The 16,494-nt window shown below is 39.1% G+C and overlaps 1 protein-coding gene across 1 annotated transcript in view; it reads right to left on the reverse strand.

Annotated features, from left to right (window-relative positions):
• The window catches only part of Ccdc15 (coiled-coil domain containing 15), a 91,240-nt gene extending 75,027 nt beyond the window's left edge, over window positions 1-16,213 (reverse strand). The window contains 4 exon segments of the mRNA XM_027411809.2: window positions 10,273-10,464; window positions 11,710-11,859; window positions 15,622-15,808; window positions 16,096-16,213. Coding sequence (XP_027267610.2) covers window positions 10,273-10,464; window positions 11,710-11,859; window positions 15,622-15,801 — 522 coding nt within the window. The 5' untranslated portion in view covers window positions 15,802-15,808; window positions 16,096-16,213.
• Between the last annotated feature and the right edge of the window lie 281 nt (window positions 16,214-16,494).

Below are 16,494 nucleotides of genomic sequence, written 5' to 3' on the forward strand. Positions count from 1 at the left end.
AAAATACCCTGACATGCCTTTAATCCCAGCACTCGGGAGGCAGAGGCAGGCGGATCTCTGCGAGTTCGAGGCCAGCCTGGTCTCCAGAGCAAGTGCCAGGATAGGCTCCAAAGCTACACAGAGAAACCCTGTCTCAAAAAACCAAAAAAAAAAAAAAAAAAAAAAAAAACTGACAAAGGCAACTCAGGGGTTGGGGGAAAAGTGGTTTGCTTCAGCTTATGATTCCTTCCAGGTTACAGTCCATAATTGTAGGGCAGTCAAGGCAGGAAATTCAAAGAACTAATCACATTATACCCAGTCAGCAACTGAAAGAAACAAATGCACACATGCTCTCTTGGTTCCTTGCTTGTAGGAGGTTGTGTCCCATCCTTGTTACAATTCAGGACCCAATAACTAGAGAATGGTACTGCCCAGTGGGCTGGGTCTTCCTAATCATGAACTTAATTGAAACAACCCTCCATACACACACCCCCCCAGGACAACCTGAAGCAGACAATCCCCATTGAGACTCTCTTCCCAGGTGACTCTAGAATGTGTCAAGCTGACAATGAAAGCCGACTATCACATTAAGTTAATGTAGAATGCAAACACTGTATAATAGAAGCAACATGTTTCAATTATTCTAAGAAACAACTGATATGTGACCATCACATGGCTTTATATTCACTCCTTATCCTAGTATATAACTATTTTCCTTTTTCAGTAGCACAACCTATTTATTTTATATCTCTCAAATCCTCAAAGAATGTCCACGTAGGAGAAGAAGAAAAAAAAAAAAACCCTATGTACCTTTTATTATTGTAGGATAAGCAAAGGATCAAGTAAAGAACAAACATCTCCATATTAATTAAAGAAAATACAGCAAGGCTAGGAATACTTCTAAGCCACCATTAAAATGCTAATAGTACCAGGTCTTCCTTGAAGAAAACTATGACTTAGTAATATAATAATCGATACTATGTAATTTTTACTAATAATGAGCTAATGATTAAAAAAAAAACACTCTGACTATGTTCTCTCTTTAGCCCTTGCTTCTAGAGGTCTATACCTCTATCCAGGTAAACCAGCTTGAAACATTACTCTTAGTTCTACCCAAAGGAAGACTTCGGAATCCGGTGCAGAGTGGCAACAGAAATCAAGACAGTTACTGACAATACAAAAAGACATTCTGTGCAGTTAAAGCTAAACATATAGCAAGCCATATGCTGCTGTATTCATTGTCAAGCAGAATAGGTTTCAATGACCCATACAATAGGGCCAAAGATTTCAAAGGTAGATGGTAGTCTGTTGTAATGCATCTAAGAACAGGTATCAGAATCTTCATTTCCCATCAACTACTAATTCCTATTAGAGTCCGAGTCATAAGCAGGTTTTTCAACTGGTCCAGCAGCCAGAAAAAGCACTGTGTTCTGTTGCTCTTTCATTACCCTAACTCTTTGCCAAACCTCAACCTTGTGAAAGTCTTTTCAATGACAAGAACTATAGCAGTCTGAATATTGGCCAACCAAAAATACTAGATCCTAATCCCTGCAACTCTAAATGACATTTTATAAGGCAAAGGGGCCTTTGCTGATATGGTTAAGAGTACTAATACAGGGAAACAATCTCAGATTATCCCATGGGCACTAACTGCCACCACAAGTGTCTGTGTAAGAGAACAGTAGAGAAAAGGGGATAATGTGAAGATGCAGACAAAGGCTCACAGGATGTAGCTCCAAGAAAAGGAATGACAGCAGATAAACACCAAAAGCTAGAAAGGTCAAGGAACATTTTCTTCTAAAATCTACGGGAAGGTTGACCTGCTGATACCTTGGTTAGGAGGCCAGGAAACTCAGTTTAGATGTCTAGCTTCTAGAACCCTCAGCAAATACATTTCTAATACTTTAGCCATTTAAGTTGGGTAATCTGGGTGTATTGACATATACCTATTATAATCATAGAATTTGGGATGCTGAGGCAGGAACATGAGCACAAGGCCAGCCTAGGATACACAGTGAGTTTAAAACTGTTTTGGGCTACTGTCTCAAAACTGAGTGAGACACTATCTCAAAAACAAAACAAAAAAAGTTGAGGCAATATGTTAGAGCAGCCACAAAAAAGTGTAACTAATAAAAGGACCAAAGTTAATACTCATAACACAAAAACACAGAAAATAGCTATTACTAGTATAAAATTATTTGATAATTAAAAGAAACTAGTATAAAGAACACTTGTATGTGAGATAATGGTGATCACTGTATATGCATGTACTTATATATGTATGTTTGGAAGCATATTCAGAATACAAAATTTAATAGTGTCTTTCTTATACAAAACTAGACATACAACTCAATCTTTTACAGATATTAATTATTAACAGACTAGTATTGAATGATTAGCCAACTTAAGCTTTTTTGATAGAACTGGTTGTAGTAGCTTATGCCTATAATCCCAACACTTGGGAGACTCAGGCAGGAGGATTGTTGCAGTTTCAAGGCCAGTCTCAGCTAAGTAGTAAGTTCCACAGTTTCAGTTAAGGTGTAAGACTGCCTCAAAACAAACAAATGGTTTGTGAAATGGCTCAGCCACTAGAAACACATACTGTTCTTCCAAAGGACCCGAGTTCAGTCCCAGCATCCATGTTGGGAGACTCACAACTCGCTCACAAAGAGGGATTTGATGCCCTCTTCTTGCCTCCATGAGCCCTACCCTGCAACACAAACATCAGTATAAATAAAATAATCTTAAAAACAAATAATTCCATAGTGGAGATGAAAAATTCACAACTGTAAAGAAAACCCAGCAAATAAAAAAAAATCAATATAACTACATTAAAAAAAATTGCAGTTATCACCTGGCTCAGCTGTGATAAATACTTATGACAATGAAAATACTGAATCTCAATCTAAGCAAAACTTTAGTATAGTAATATTTTAAAGCGAGGGTAATGGATGGAAAAGTATGTGTGTAATGGCAAGATGGAAAGAAAAGTAAGCCAAATCCTCACCTTTCCTAATGGGACATCAATAAGAATTTCGGCCACAAGCCTATATTGTGTAACAGTTTCTTCTGAGATTGAAACATTTCCCCCCCCCCCCACCCACTAGGGAACTCTTTACACAGGAAGGTAAACAACCCAAAAGAGCCTCAGGTTGTCCTGGAACCACAGCAGAAGCAGATTGACTAGGCTCCTCCCTGGCAGAGTGAGCAGTCAAATGTGGGAGCCCACCTCAGGCACTGAGCAGCCAAGACTCAAACAAGCTAAGCTTCAAAGCAGACTCTCAGGAGAAAACCTGCCAAGAAAATTCAGACCATACCAGCTGCCTGGAAGAGGTTTACACCAACTGAGGCACCAGGGAAGGACACTCTCCAACCCATGGAGCTGCCTGCAGGCTGTGCAGTGTGCTCCAGGTCCCCAGCTGTGTGAGCTGTCACTATGCTGGGGTGGGCTTTGGTGATGCAGCTTTGAGTCTTTCTGTGCCTCTAAGTAACCCCTCACCCATGCTCCTGGAACTAACCACAGTAAAACACACTGGTTCATCAAATTGGACTTTGGTGGTATCTGTACTTTGGTCTGTTGTGTGTTGTGTCTCTCAGAAGTTTTGTCACAAAACAATTTATTATTTAGAAATATGAATGTTACTACCAAAACTTATAAAACTTAAAAAAAAAAATCAAACAGTAGCTTTTGAGGAGGAAGAAATGTGGAAATGGGCAAAGTTCTGTTTTTAAAATGGGTATATTATATATACCTTATTCTTTATTTCTTTACACAATTTTACACACACACATGCTATTTCAAACCTTAGGTACAGAACACAAGCCTAGGTTTTTTTCCATCCAGTAGAAACACCAATCAACAAAAAAGTTCACTCACTCTGAACTTTTAAGAGACAGTATTCTGTATGTAAAAAAGCAGGCATTTCTAGGGCCTTCTGAGGAAAACAGGCATCTCACAAGCTCTACTAAAAGCTGACAGCCTCCTCCCCAGCCTTAGCTGCTTGGAACAGTGGCTGAAGAGCTGCATATCAAGTAATACAGGTCTGAATACAGTGTCTTCTACATGTAACAACAACAGAGAGACCTATGTCATGCTCAGAAACAGTTTTAATCATTAGCAAAAAGATCTTTACCTGATGAAACAAAATTATAGTAAATAAACAAATGTTAAGATTTAAACATCAAAATATAGGCCAATATTATTATATAATAAAACAAATTTAAAATACTCAACAACAGGGTAAAATTTAACAACTACATCATATACTTTTCTTTAGCTCTTTTAATTTGTTCATGTAATTTAGCCCATTGGAAAGACAGAATTTATGTGTAACCAAACTAAAACTATTAATACTATATAGGTCATAGGAAAAGATAGGCTTAACATTTATACAATACTATCCACTCTGTTGATATGGAACTTATTACCAATTTAAGATATGTGCAATGCCATAATAGCCATCCAAAGTTGATTTTATTTAAATATAATGCATTATATTTGCAAATTATACAGATTTTGTAGTAGGGGAGTAAGTTTGAGATAAGGTCTCATGTGGTCTAGGTGACCTCATACTGACTATGTAGGACCAGTGTGCTTGTATAACCAATGTGCAATCTCTACAGCACCAACTGTGTGTTTTCTTGATACAAACTTTTCTCTTGTTTGGGTTAGCCTGAATTACCTGAATGGTGCCTCTGGTGGTTTGAATGAAAAATGGTTCCCATGGGCTCACATATTTGAATACTTGGTCCCCAGTTGTTGGAATTGTTCGAGAAGGGTTAGGAGGTTCGGTCTTAGGAGTCATGTCATTTGGGGTGGGCTATGAGGTTTTAGAAAGCCCACACCATTCCTAGTTATCTCTCTCTTCTCTCCCTCTTCTCTTGGTCTTCCTATTGCTCCAGCGCCATGCCTGCCTGCTTGCTGCCATGCTCCCCATCATGATGGTCATGGACTCACCCTCTGAAACTGTAAGCCAGAATAAACTGTTTCTTCTATAAGTTGCCTTGGTCACGGTATCTTAGCACAGCAACAGAAAAGTAAGAACACACCTTATAGATAATTTAACAATTATTTCACATTGCTTAAATATTTACTTAGAGGGCTAGAGATGGTTGAGTGATTAAGAATGCTTGCTTCTCTTCCAGAGGACCCGAGTTCAGTTCCCAGCACTCACATCAGGCGGCTGGCTCATAACTGCCTGTAACTCCAGCTCCAGAGGATATGATGCCCCTTTCTAGCCTTCCTGAAGCCACACAGATACACAGAAACACACAAAAAATTAAAAATAAAAACAGATCTTAATTACATAAAGTAATTACTTCTAGGATAGAAAAAGGCTAGAAATCTGGTGGTATAATGAGAGAATAAAAACAACACAGCATATAGAAGGATGATATTAAATTCATATGACACTCCTATGCCAAAAAAAATCAAAATGGATCAAATATAAGATCTTTATATGAGACCTGTAACTCAACTGTTAGAAGAAAACACAGGAAACACTTCAAGAAACACTAAAAAGCACTCCAATAGCACAGGAAATTGTTCTAAGAATTGACAAATGTGGTTGCATGAAATTAAAACATTTCTGCACAGTAAAAAAACAACAGAGTTATGAACCTTTCAGAATGAGAGAAAATCGTTACTAACCACACATCTGACAGAAGATTAATCTATAAAGAACTGAAAAACTTAGACACTAAAAAAGGAGAATCATCCAGTCAATAAATAGACAAATGAACTGCAGACAGTTCTCAAAAGAAAAAATACAAATGGCTAAGAAACATTTTTACAAGTGCTTAACAGGCTTAGCTACCAGGGAAGTGAATATTTAAAAACTACTTTGAGACTGTATCTAAACCCAGTGAGAATGCTGGATGGATGTGAGGGGTTAAGTTAAAGGTTATATTATTGGTAGGAACACAAACTGCTGCAGCCACTATGGAGATCAGTTTGAAGCATCTCAAAAACTAAAAACAGAACCATCATGGGATCCAGGTCTAGAATTCCTGTATATATACCCAAAGGAATCTAAGTCAGCATATCACAGACATAGTTGCACATCCATTTTATTGCTGTACACTATTTAAAACAGCCAAGAAAGGAGACCTTCACAAATGCTTATCAATGAAGAAAACATGTGATAGATATACACAAATGGAATTGTATTCATCCATAAAGAGAAATGAAATAATGTCATTTGCTCATTGGCTGGAACTGGAGATCATCATGTTAGATGAAATAAACCAGACTCAGATAAAAGCATTTGCACGTTTTCCCTTATATACAGTTTTCTCTTATGTGTGCTGTATATAAGAAAGAAAAGGTCTAAAAGAGAGAGGGGAACAAGTAGTAATGAGGAAAGGAACAAAGTATCATGTTTTCTCTTATACAGAATCTAGGGGCTGGGTGGTAGTGGCCCACGCCTTTAATCCCAGCACTTGGCAGGCAGAGGCAGGCAGATTTCTGTGAATTCAAGACCAGCCTGGTGTACAAGAGCTAGTTCCAGAACAGCCTTCAAAGCCACAAAGAAACCCTGCCTCAAAAATCCAAGGGAAAAAAAAAGAATCTAGGGGCAGGACAGTGGTGGTGCACACCTTTAATCCTAGCACTTGGAAGGCAGTGCACAGCTGTACTTTCTCCAGACTCTGCTTTTTGAGTGCAGACACAGTATGTCCAGCTAGTCTCCTGCTCGCAAGGCCACACCTTCCTTGTCAGCTGCCATGTCTTCCCAGCCATAATGGACTGCATGTCCCTGGAGCTCTAGGCCTAAATAAGCCTTCTCCCTTAAGTTGCCTTTGTCAAGGCATTTTGTCATGGCAACAGCAAAGTGATTAAGACACTAGCTGATCCTTATATTATTAAGTATATTCCAGGTGTCAAATTATTTCATCCTTAAATATCTCAACATCAATGAACTTTAAAAACCCACTGCTACGAAGGTGTAGTTGGCACACACCTCTAATCCCAGGACTCGGAAGGCAGAGGTAAGCCAAATCACATAAAATAATAAAATAAAAAGCTGGGTGAATTAACTGAAAATCCCAACCCCAGGATTCTATTTTTCTCCAGTTTAAAGAAACAAAAAGTGAAAAGTTCACTAACATTCAGAAACCAAATTATGATGCCAGACTCTAATCAGTGCTAGGTAAAGTAAAGGAGTTAATGCTTCAACAGTTCCACTGTCTGGTTTCATAATGACATCTAGTGGATTGAAAGTGCAACAGAAACAGTAAGAATAAAAACAACTGTGGTCATAGGGCTGTGTGGGCAAAAGTTCACAGGACCAAATCAATAAGTCACCAAACATTCTTTACTAAGTCATCTTTTTTCAAGGAAAAAGAATGAAAAGATATACAAACTTTTAAACTTTCATAATACAAAGGTTCTTTATAATCTTTCTCCCTTTCCTTTCTTCTTTCCTTCCTTCCTTCCTTCCTTCCTTCCTTCCTTCCTTTCTTTCTTTCTTCCTTTCCGAGACAGGGTTTCTCTGTAGCTTTGGAAACTGTCCTGGAACTCACTCTGTAGATCAGGTTGGCCTCAAACTCAACAGAGATCCGCCTGCCTCTGCATCCCGGGTGCTGTGATTAAAGGCGTGAGCCACCAAGACCTGGCATAACCTTATTTTCCTTTATTAACTACCAACTAGAAAGACTTCATCACTTATTCTAGAACATATCAAGCACATTATAGACCCTACACTTTTCACTGTTCCTCTCTCAAAAAGTCTCTTGAATGTATGTGTCAGTTCAGTTCAGCATAACAATTAAAAATAAACAGTTCAATTCCATCTCTTGCATGAATACTCTCTCTACTATTTCCTTAGAATTTTAAAATTTGAAATTCCCATGGCACAACTTTTTTGGTTAAACACATCAAATATGTCTATATTACTTACTAGATTTGGGGTATAAGAGACTACAGTATATCTACCTGGAAATGTCAACCCATAGAGGGTCTTATTTCACATATTAGAACTCCCCACAACACTTAACAAACACAATGTGTTCACTTACATTCGGACTGATGTGTTCTATAAAAATCCTTATTATAATGAGATTTATATTTATAATCATGATGGTAAAGGCTGGATCTGTCCTTCACTCTTCTATATCTTATAATGTAACCAGTATCTGGTTTAATAAATTCTTCAGTTTTTTTCTTTTTTATTAAGGCAAAGTCTATGTAGCATCCAATTTTCTATTTTCCCGACCTGACTCCTGAAGGCTAAGATTATAAGTATGCATCACTCCATCTAGCTCCTATTTATAAACTTTAAAAAGAAAATTAAAATAATTATAAAAATGATTACTACAAATCACACAATGCTCCCAAACAAAGAAAAAAGTTTGAGGCAAAAGAAATTTCAAAACAAAGTTTGAAGATGATAGCACATGCCTTGTAAAGCTCTCTCTATACATATAGTGCAATCTGGTTATGACCAAATACTGTGGATATGAGTAAAATCCTGAGTGAATGTGTGTTGTTGATATGGACACAGCCATGTCAAGAACCACAATGCCTTGAAAGTGGTGAAGTCTTCCCTGGGTGAGGTTCAGAGGAATAGCAAGTCCTTTCTCTACTCCATGTGCCAATGTTGGTAACATGTGCAGAAAACGTTCATCATAGCTTTCTCCTCTTAGCCCAAGACTATTCCCTTAAAAGATGGCTCCTGAGATTAGCTAAATATGCCTCCTTGATCTAGCTGCATACCAGAAGCTCTGCTTCCTTGATTCAGCCGTATGCCATAACCCGCCTCACTGCTCAACTCCACAATAAATAAGCTCAACTTCCAGGATGCTGCAGCTTCTCCATCAGAGCACCCAGTCCATTTGATCCTAGTTTGTCTGTACAGGTGTCCCTAAACATCTGTCTTGCTGCCCCAGTTAGGTCAATCCCTGAAGCTATGTAAGGACTCAGAAAAGTAAATTAACTCAGGAGGTAAAATGGCTTTTATTTTCATGTGGTCATTATTTACCACAATTTTTTCCTTTTCTTTTCTTCTCACTATCCCTAAATATGTGTTTTCAAATAAGATAAAGAACAATTCTTAAAGTAGACACATCAACAAAAGCTCAGGTAACCAAGAAAGGAACTGACTGGATGGGGAGTATGCTGCTATTCACAATGCTTTCAATTTTAAGCATCAGATACATTTAAAGAATCACTACATGGGGCTGGAGAGATGGCTCAGAGGTTAAGAGCTCCACTGCTCTTCCAGAGGTCTTGAGTTCAATTCCCAGATGATGGCTCGCAACCATCTGTAATGAGATCTGGTACCCTCTTCTGGTGTGCAGATATATATGGAAGCAGAATGTTGTATACATAATAAATAAATAAAATCTTTAAAAAAGTCACTACAATTTTTTCCAAGTATTCTGATATGTTAATAATTTACTATATTATTGCCTGACATATAGTAGATAATTTTATTGTGATAATTAATTTAAAAGAGAAAAGTAATATAAACAAAAACAATAAATGAAATACTCTTTAACTGTACTGAATCCCTTAGCATCAAAGGTTAAGATCATTCTTGTCCACAGCTACTAACGGCCAATAGTATATAAAGAACATAATTTAATACAATTGGGAAATTCGATGTTCTTTGACTTAAGACTCTTTCTAATAAATTTTGAATTCTAGACTGTTAATACCTTTCTTTAGATAGTTTTACAATGTCTTACCAAAAAGCGAATGCAAAAAAGATATTTATAAATAAGGAAGGTATGGTGGCTCATGTGTATAATCCCAGCACTTGGGAAATAGAAGGAAGAGGACAGTCTGGGCTACATAGCAAGACATTATCAGCCAACCAGCCAATCAATCCATAAGTCAACAATTTTTGAAAAAGGAAAATAAGCACTATCATACTAGTCCCTGAAAAAAAAAAAGTGGCAATAAAAAAGTAAACTTGGGGCTGGGAAGATAGCTCAGCAGGTAAAGAGCTTACTGTGTAACTGTGAAGACCGAAGTTCAAATCCCCAGAACCCACATAAAAATCCAGGTGAGCTGGTGGTTCATGTATAAATCCCTACATAAGAGGGGCAAGAGATAGGGAGTAGGGCACCAGGTTCAGTGAGAGACCCTGCCTCAATATACAACATGGAAGGGTGACTGAGAAAGACAACTGATGTTAACCTCAAGCCCATGCAAGCGTACACACACACACACACACACACACACCACATAATACACACAAGAAGAAAAGTGAAATTCAGTATGTTAACTCCTAATCTCTAAGGACTAAAGGGAAACATTACAAATATAAAATGAAATGTACCTGTACTTACAGCTTGAGCTTGCTGTTCAAACAAATGATTCTGATTCTCCCCGACTTCTGTGGCATCCCCAAGCACCTGGGAAGAGGATAACATATAACTTCCCATAGCAGCGTTCAAATTGCTGGGAAAAACACTTGTCCTTTTAGGAGTTAAATGTGCCGAATCTGAACATTGCATGGCTACAGAGCCTTCCTTTTCTGCCTACACAAAGGAAAAAAGGAGGGATAGTGAGACTCTATTCCCTTCTAGCACAAATAATCCTTCCTAGCAGCCTTAAGATTTTCAACCAGAACAATGGAGTGGCAGGGGAGAGGAGCCTTAGCTGACAGAGGGACTAACATTTACCAGGCACCTACCATGTGTTAATAATTTAACTAGACTATCACACCTAGCTCTTCTACAATCCTATAAGATTAGGTATCATATCATATTGTAATGGTTAATTGTGACTGTCAACTTGACTACATCTGGGATCAAGGAAAACTCAAGCAGCTGGGCACACCTGTGAGAGGCTTCCTTGATTGGATGATGTGAGATGGGAAGATCCACCCTAAATGTAGGCCACCTTCTGGTGGCAGTCCAAGTAAAAAGACATGGAAGAAGGGAGCTTTTGGTTTTTTTGTCTGCTTCCTCTCAGTCTCACTGGCAAGTTCATCCTGTTGCTGAGGCATTCCTTTCCTAATTAGAAGCTACTTCTTTGCAAGTCCAAATAGACCAAAAGAGTAGCAGCTGTCTAAGAATCCTCTGGGACTCTAGCACCAGATTGGGACTGCTGAGATATCCAGTCTCATGGACTAAATGACTACAGGATTCCTGCTTTCCATCAGAGATAGCCACTGTTGAACTTCTTGGACCATAGCCTGAAAGTCACTTTAATAACTCCCCTATCCATTCTGTTCCTTTACAGAACTCTTTTAAATACACGCCTCATATTTACATAACAATACCATATATGTATATTTATATATTATATATAATATATACATATGTATATATATTATATATGTACTTATTTTTTTGAGACAGGGTCTCATTATGTAGTCCAGGTCTGGAACTCATGGCAATCCTCCTGCCTCAGCTTCCCAAGTACTAAGATTACAGGTATGAGCCACCATACTCAACATTTGTCTATTTTATAAATAAGGAAACTATTACACAATCAGAAAAGTTAAGTAATTAACACAAGGTCACATAGCTAGACAGTGGCAAAGAAGGAATTCAAATTTAAATATGCACCCAAAATCCTGACATTCTTTTTCAAGTATGTAGTGAAAGGGAAAAAGGCAAGTCAGAACAACACAGGAATAAAAAGTTTTTCTACATGAAAATTGGCTGTGCTCAGTAGAAAATTGGATTCTAATTACACAGAATCAAGAGAGAAGTGATCCTGATACTGTCTCACAGCACACAAGCTTTCCATTCCAGCCACCTCACTTAGGAACTTACTGCTTTGCAAGATTTCTGAAGCTGTTGCTTTTTTCTCAGCTTAACTTGCTGATTTACCCGGTGCCTGACTTGTCTCTGAAAATGTTTCAAAGACTCTTGCTTTCTTCGTTGCTGCTCCTTTATTTCCTCTTCAATCATGTATGCTGAAGTCTTTAAAGAGAAAAGACAGAAAAATGAACTTAAATGTCATTGCTTTTGTCCATGAGGGATGTCATGAATGGAGAAAAGTTAGTGTATAGTTGTGAAGAACAAAAACTCAGTTCTATAATCCAGTCTCTGGAAGAGCGAAGAAGTCACAGTTCAAAACCACCTATCTAAGTGTCGCTAGTGAGTCCCAAGAACTCAAAGTAAGTCAGAAGCTTTAAAAAAAAAAGGAATTTGTGAATACTCATATCAAATCTTAATGTTTTATTCAACCAAAACCAAAGATGTCTTCATTAATTCTGAACAAACTGATCTTGACCCATTTATGTTACGGCTTCTAATATAGTAAACAGTAGATGTACCATTTTGTTCACCATTCACAGACATGTTCCCAATGTGTAGTGCCTTCATACTTAGAATTAGCCACCCTTCTTTTTTTGGGTTGAGGGAAGTATGCCACCATTATAGCCCCGAGCCCCAGTTAGTCTGCAGCCCACTACATAATTGAAGCTTACCTCAACCCCATCTCTGTCTCCCAAGTGCCTTTCACTCCATTTTTAACGTAGCATCCCTTTCACCCATCTAGTAAAGGCCTTCTTAGTCTTCAAGACTATCTACGCTTTCCTCTAAGCTCTTATGCTATATAGCACATTTCATCTTAATATGAATAACTTACTAACTCTCCTACTAGATTATGAATTCTGAGGACAGGGAATGTTTAGCACTCCTTTCTTTGGATAATGCTTAAATTATACAGAAATTAGTCTTCAAAAATGATATATCTTAACGGAAATAAATCAAGTCTCTTGGTATTGATGCTATTGTGTCTTTTCCCACACTATCTATGTATAAACAACAATAGGTCTATAACTTCCCCCCACAAGGTCATTAGGCAACTTCTACTGAAGCTCTGGAATGTTCACCATGAGGAAAGCCAGTGCCCAAAAAGAATTCTGACTATTCTGAGACTCCCATGTTAGAGGGAGCACAGCTAGCCAAACTAGCTATCCAGCCAGAACCCAAGTATTCTAGTCATCCTAGCTCAAATGCCACACATGAAAAAGCCTTAGTGGACATAACAGCCTACAAAGAACCAAGAACTTTAACAGTGAGAATTCATCAAGCTGTCCCAAATATATCTAGTTACTTAAGCCATTTAGCAGAGGCCCAGGACACTAAAGCAGATAAAAGACTTGCCACTTTATTCTGTAAACTCCTGACACAATACCTGCTTTATGCCACTAAGTTCTGAAATGGTTTGTATATACCAAGATAATGGGGGATGTATATGCAAGAGAGATCATATATAAGACCACAGTGACTTTTCCAATAATTTCATTACCAAAGAGAAATGAAGTTCTGAAGCTATGAGGCTTTTATGAACCACAAAGACCCCTTGGAATTTTAAGCTCTTCTTTATAACAAATATGTCTTTAGATTAGCCAAGTAACAACCATTCACCATAGTTTTGAATTAACAGTGCTGCGCCTGTTAACAAGGATGGATTCCCAGATTAAATATGCTGATGTAAAAAAGAGTTCTACCAGATGCTTGATCAAACCCCCTTTGACTGGAAATGATTATAGAATTATTTAAAAGGAGGAAAGAAGACAATCTGATTTTTGTTTCAAGATTTTAATAGTCTGAATTTGAGAACTTAAAATTAAACTATTTTAAACACCAAAAAAGGTGTTATGGTAACAAAACAAATTTTGAGGAGTTTGATAATACTGACATTATAAAGGTATCTTAGTAATTAAAAAATGTATTGGGCCAGTGAGATAGCTAAGCAGGTAAAGACTCTGATGAGCAGAATTCCATCACCAATACCCACATGGTAGGAGGAGAGAGTCAATTTCTACAAGTCTTCTGACCTCCCCACCACACACATATACAAATAAATAGATGGAATTAAAGAGTTGTAAAGTACTAATTCTTATTTATTGATTCCCATTTCACTCAGTTTTTCATGGCTTTCCCCTCTTTCATTCCCTATTACTAAAGAAATTTTGATGACATGCTTCATGCCTAAACTGTTGTAATTTATTCTAATTATTCCTCTAAATCTAATGTCTCCCTAACCCTTAAACCTGGGGGAGGTGGTGATGTTTCGGGTTTGTTTTGTTTTTTTGAGACAGGGTCTTACTGTGCCTGGCCTGGAACTCCCAAGCTAGCCTCAAATTCAGAGACACACCTGCTGCTGCCTCCCAAGTGCTGGGATAAAAGGCGTGTGCTACCACATCTAGCCTTTTATAATCTTTTAGTGTTAATTTTTATCTTTTATGTGTATGGATATTTTGCCAGCATATATGTCTGTGCACCACATGCTTGCAGTGCTCTCAGGGACCAGAAGTTTAGATTTTCTCTGGAACTGGAGTTAAAAGCAGTTGCTAGCTGCCTTATGGGTGCTGAGCACTCTTAACTGCTATCTCTCCACTCCCACATTTATAATTTTTAAAATTTATTTTGTGTGGTTGTTTGTGAGTGTATATACATGTGCATGCCATGGTATGATCTTATGTGTGGAGATCAAAGGACTTATCAGAAGTTGGCTCTGTCCTTCCACCTGGTTTTGAGGCAGGTTTCTCTTGTCTCTGCTACTTGACTCCAGGCTGACTGGCACACAAGCTTCTGGCAGATTCTCCTGCCTCTGCCTCCCACCTCAATACAGGAGTGTGGGGATTACAAATGTACACAACCCCATCCAGCTTGAACCTGGATTCCAGGACTAGAACCTCAGTTATCAGGCTTGCACAAGTACTTCTAACTGCTAAGCCATCTCCAGAGCCCTTATATGTGTTCAAATGTGTCTTGTTTCTCCTCTAAAATCAAGAGCACTAAGAATATATTTTTCCCCATGTTCAGTACCTTGTCTATACAACACTGCAGATTTCCTGCATTCCATACTTTCTGGGTATCTGCATATATTAGACAATATTTGCTTAACATAAACACAGGGAGCGTGGAACATGATTTGTTCCCTATGCACAATAAAAGCTAAACAAAGACTAAGGAACAGTTTGTTGAAACACTAAACAAAACTAAACAAAAATCTTGCATAACCGCTCTCATGTGTTAGCATGAGACGCCACATTCAAACATATACAAGTGTAAACTTTTGAAAGGGTGTCCCTTCATCCAAACTCTTCTTCCTGTCTGTAGTTACTGCGATTCTATTCTTTCAGGGCCAACAAGGACCATACTTCCTCATTCAGTCAACAAATAATTCCTAAAAGGCCTACTTTACACCAGAAGAGGAATGAACAAGAAGCTGCCTTGTCCTCATGCAATCTACAACTTTCTCAGAGTTTCTGTCAGGATTAAACTCTTTCTCTTCTCTTTTCTTAGTTCATTTTGCCTAGATCTTCATTTAAAAACTTAGAAATTTGAGCAAGTAATTAACATTTAAAGTGTGACCAGCTGTCATTCATATTACGTTAAAATGTCTGGAAGATGTACACAGTACCTATGTCTTACACAGCAAACAATCAAGTTTGTGAAATAAAATAGCCTATTTACTGGTCCACGAATTATGTCCTGTATAGTAAGTGACTAATAAGTATTTAAATAATATTTGATTGTGCCAACAAAAGATGAGACAAGTTTTGGAAAATACATCATGATTGTATAATTCCTATGCAGGAATATAATCTGTAACAGAATAGAAACAGCATCCTTCAGCTGCTCATCTCTAAGCACCAAAGACTGAGAAAGCTAATTTTAAAAAGGCGGGCAGGGATCACTGTATCTGGACCAACTGACACTCACTTGTGCTGGGATTTCCGAGCAACTGGGTGAGGCAGGTTCCACCCATGCCCCGACTGGTACTATGGGCAGGTTCCTCTCGGCCAGCACTGCCAAAACATCCTTGCTCTTCGTAGGGTCTAAAGCCAGAGGCAATTTTGTGGGATTCCGAGGCTTCTTGAGGGGCGCCATACCTCCTGGCATCTGACTTCTGGTTAGGAGAAAGGAAAGAGGGGGCAGGAAATAAAGACGGGGGGAAATGGTTTGAAAATTACTCTCTGGGAGGAGTGGGGATGAAAGGAAGGAGAAACGAGGATTGGTTGGGGAGATGGAAAACTGCCCAGAGGTGAGCACAGATGGGCGTAGGGACAGGACTTGGGTCTGAGAGGACGACCCGCTGCGGCGGGGGACGACGCGCCGCCGGAGCCGGTGCAGGAAGGCGGGGGAAGCTCGGGCAGTTGGGCAGGGGAACCTGCGAAGCCTGGAGCCTGCCGCGACCTGGATCTCCTCACACTCAAACTCCGCGGGCTGCTACGGAAAGCCAGGACAACAAACCGCCACTGTGCGTCGGACGCCCGCCCTGCCCCTTCCGGGTTCGTGTCCTCTCTCCCGGCTGGGAGGATGAGAGGGGCGGTGATCCAGGCGCCGGGGGTTCCGTCACTTCCGTTTCCTGCCCTTCGGATGGGAGGGCTAGAGCAGGCTGGCTAAACTGACTTGCAGTTTAGGCTTTTCCACTCCGTGGGTTCTGGTGCTGCAGTCATCTCAATTTTTACCGCCCGCCCCCTTTGGAGATAGGTTTTCTCCTGTCTGTAGCCGTAGCTGTCCTGGAACTCTCTCTGTAGCCCAGGCTGGCCTCGAACTCAGAGATTCACCTGCCTCTGCCTCCAGAGTTCTGGG

The sequence above is a fragment of the Cricetulus griseus genome, chromosome 4 (genome assembly GCF_003668045.3).
Source record: "Cricetulus griseus strain 17A/GY chromosome 4, alternate assembly CriGri-PICRH-1.0, whole genome shotgun sequence".
NCBI classification, from domain to species: Eukaryota; Metazoa; Chordata; class Mammalia; order Rodentia; family Cricetidae; genus Cricetulus; species Cricetulus griseus.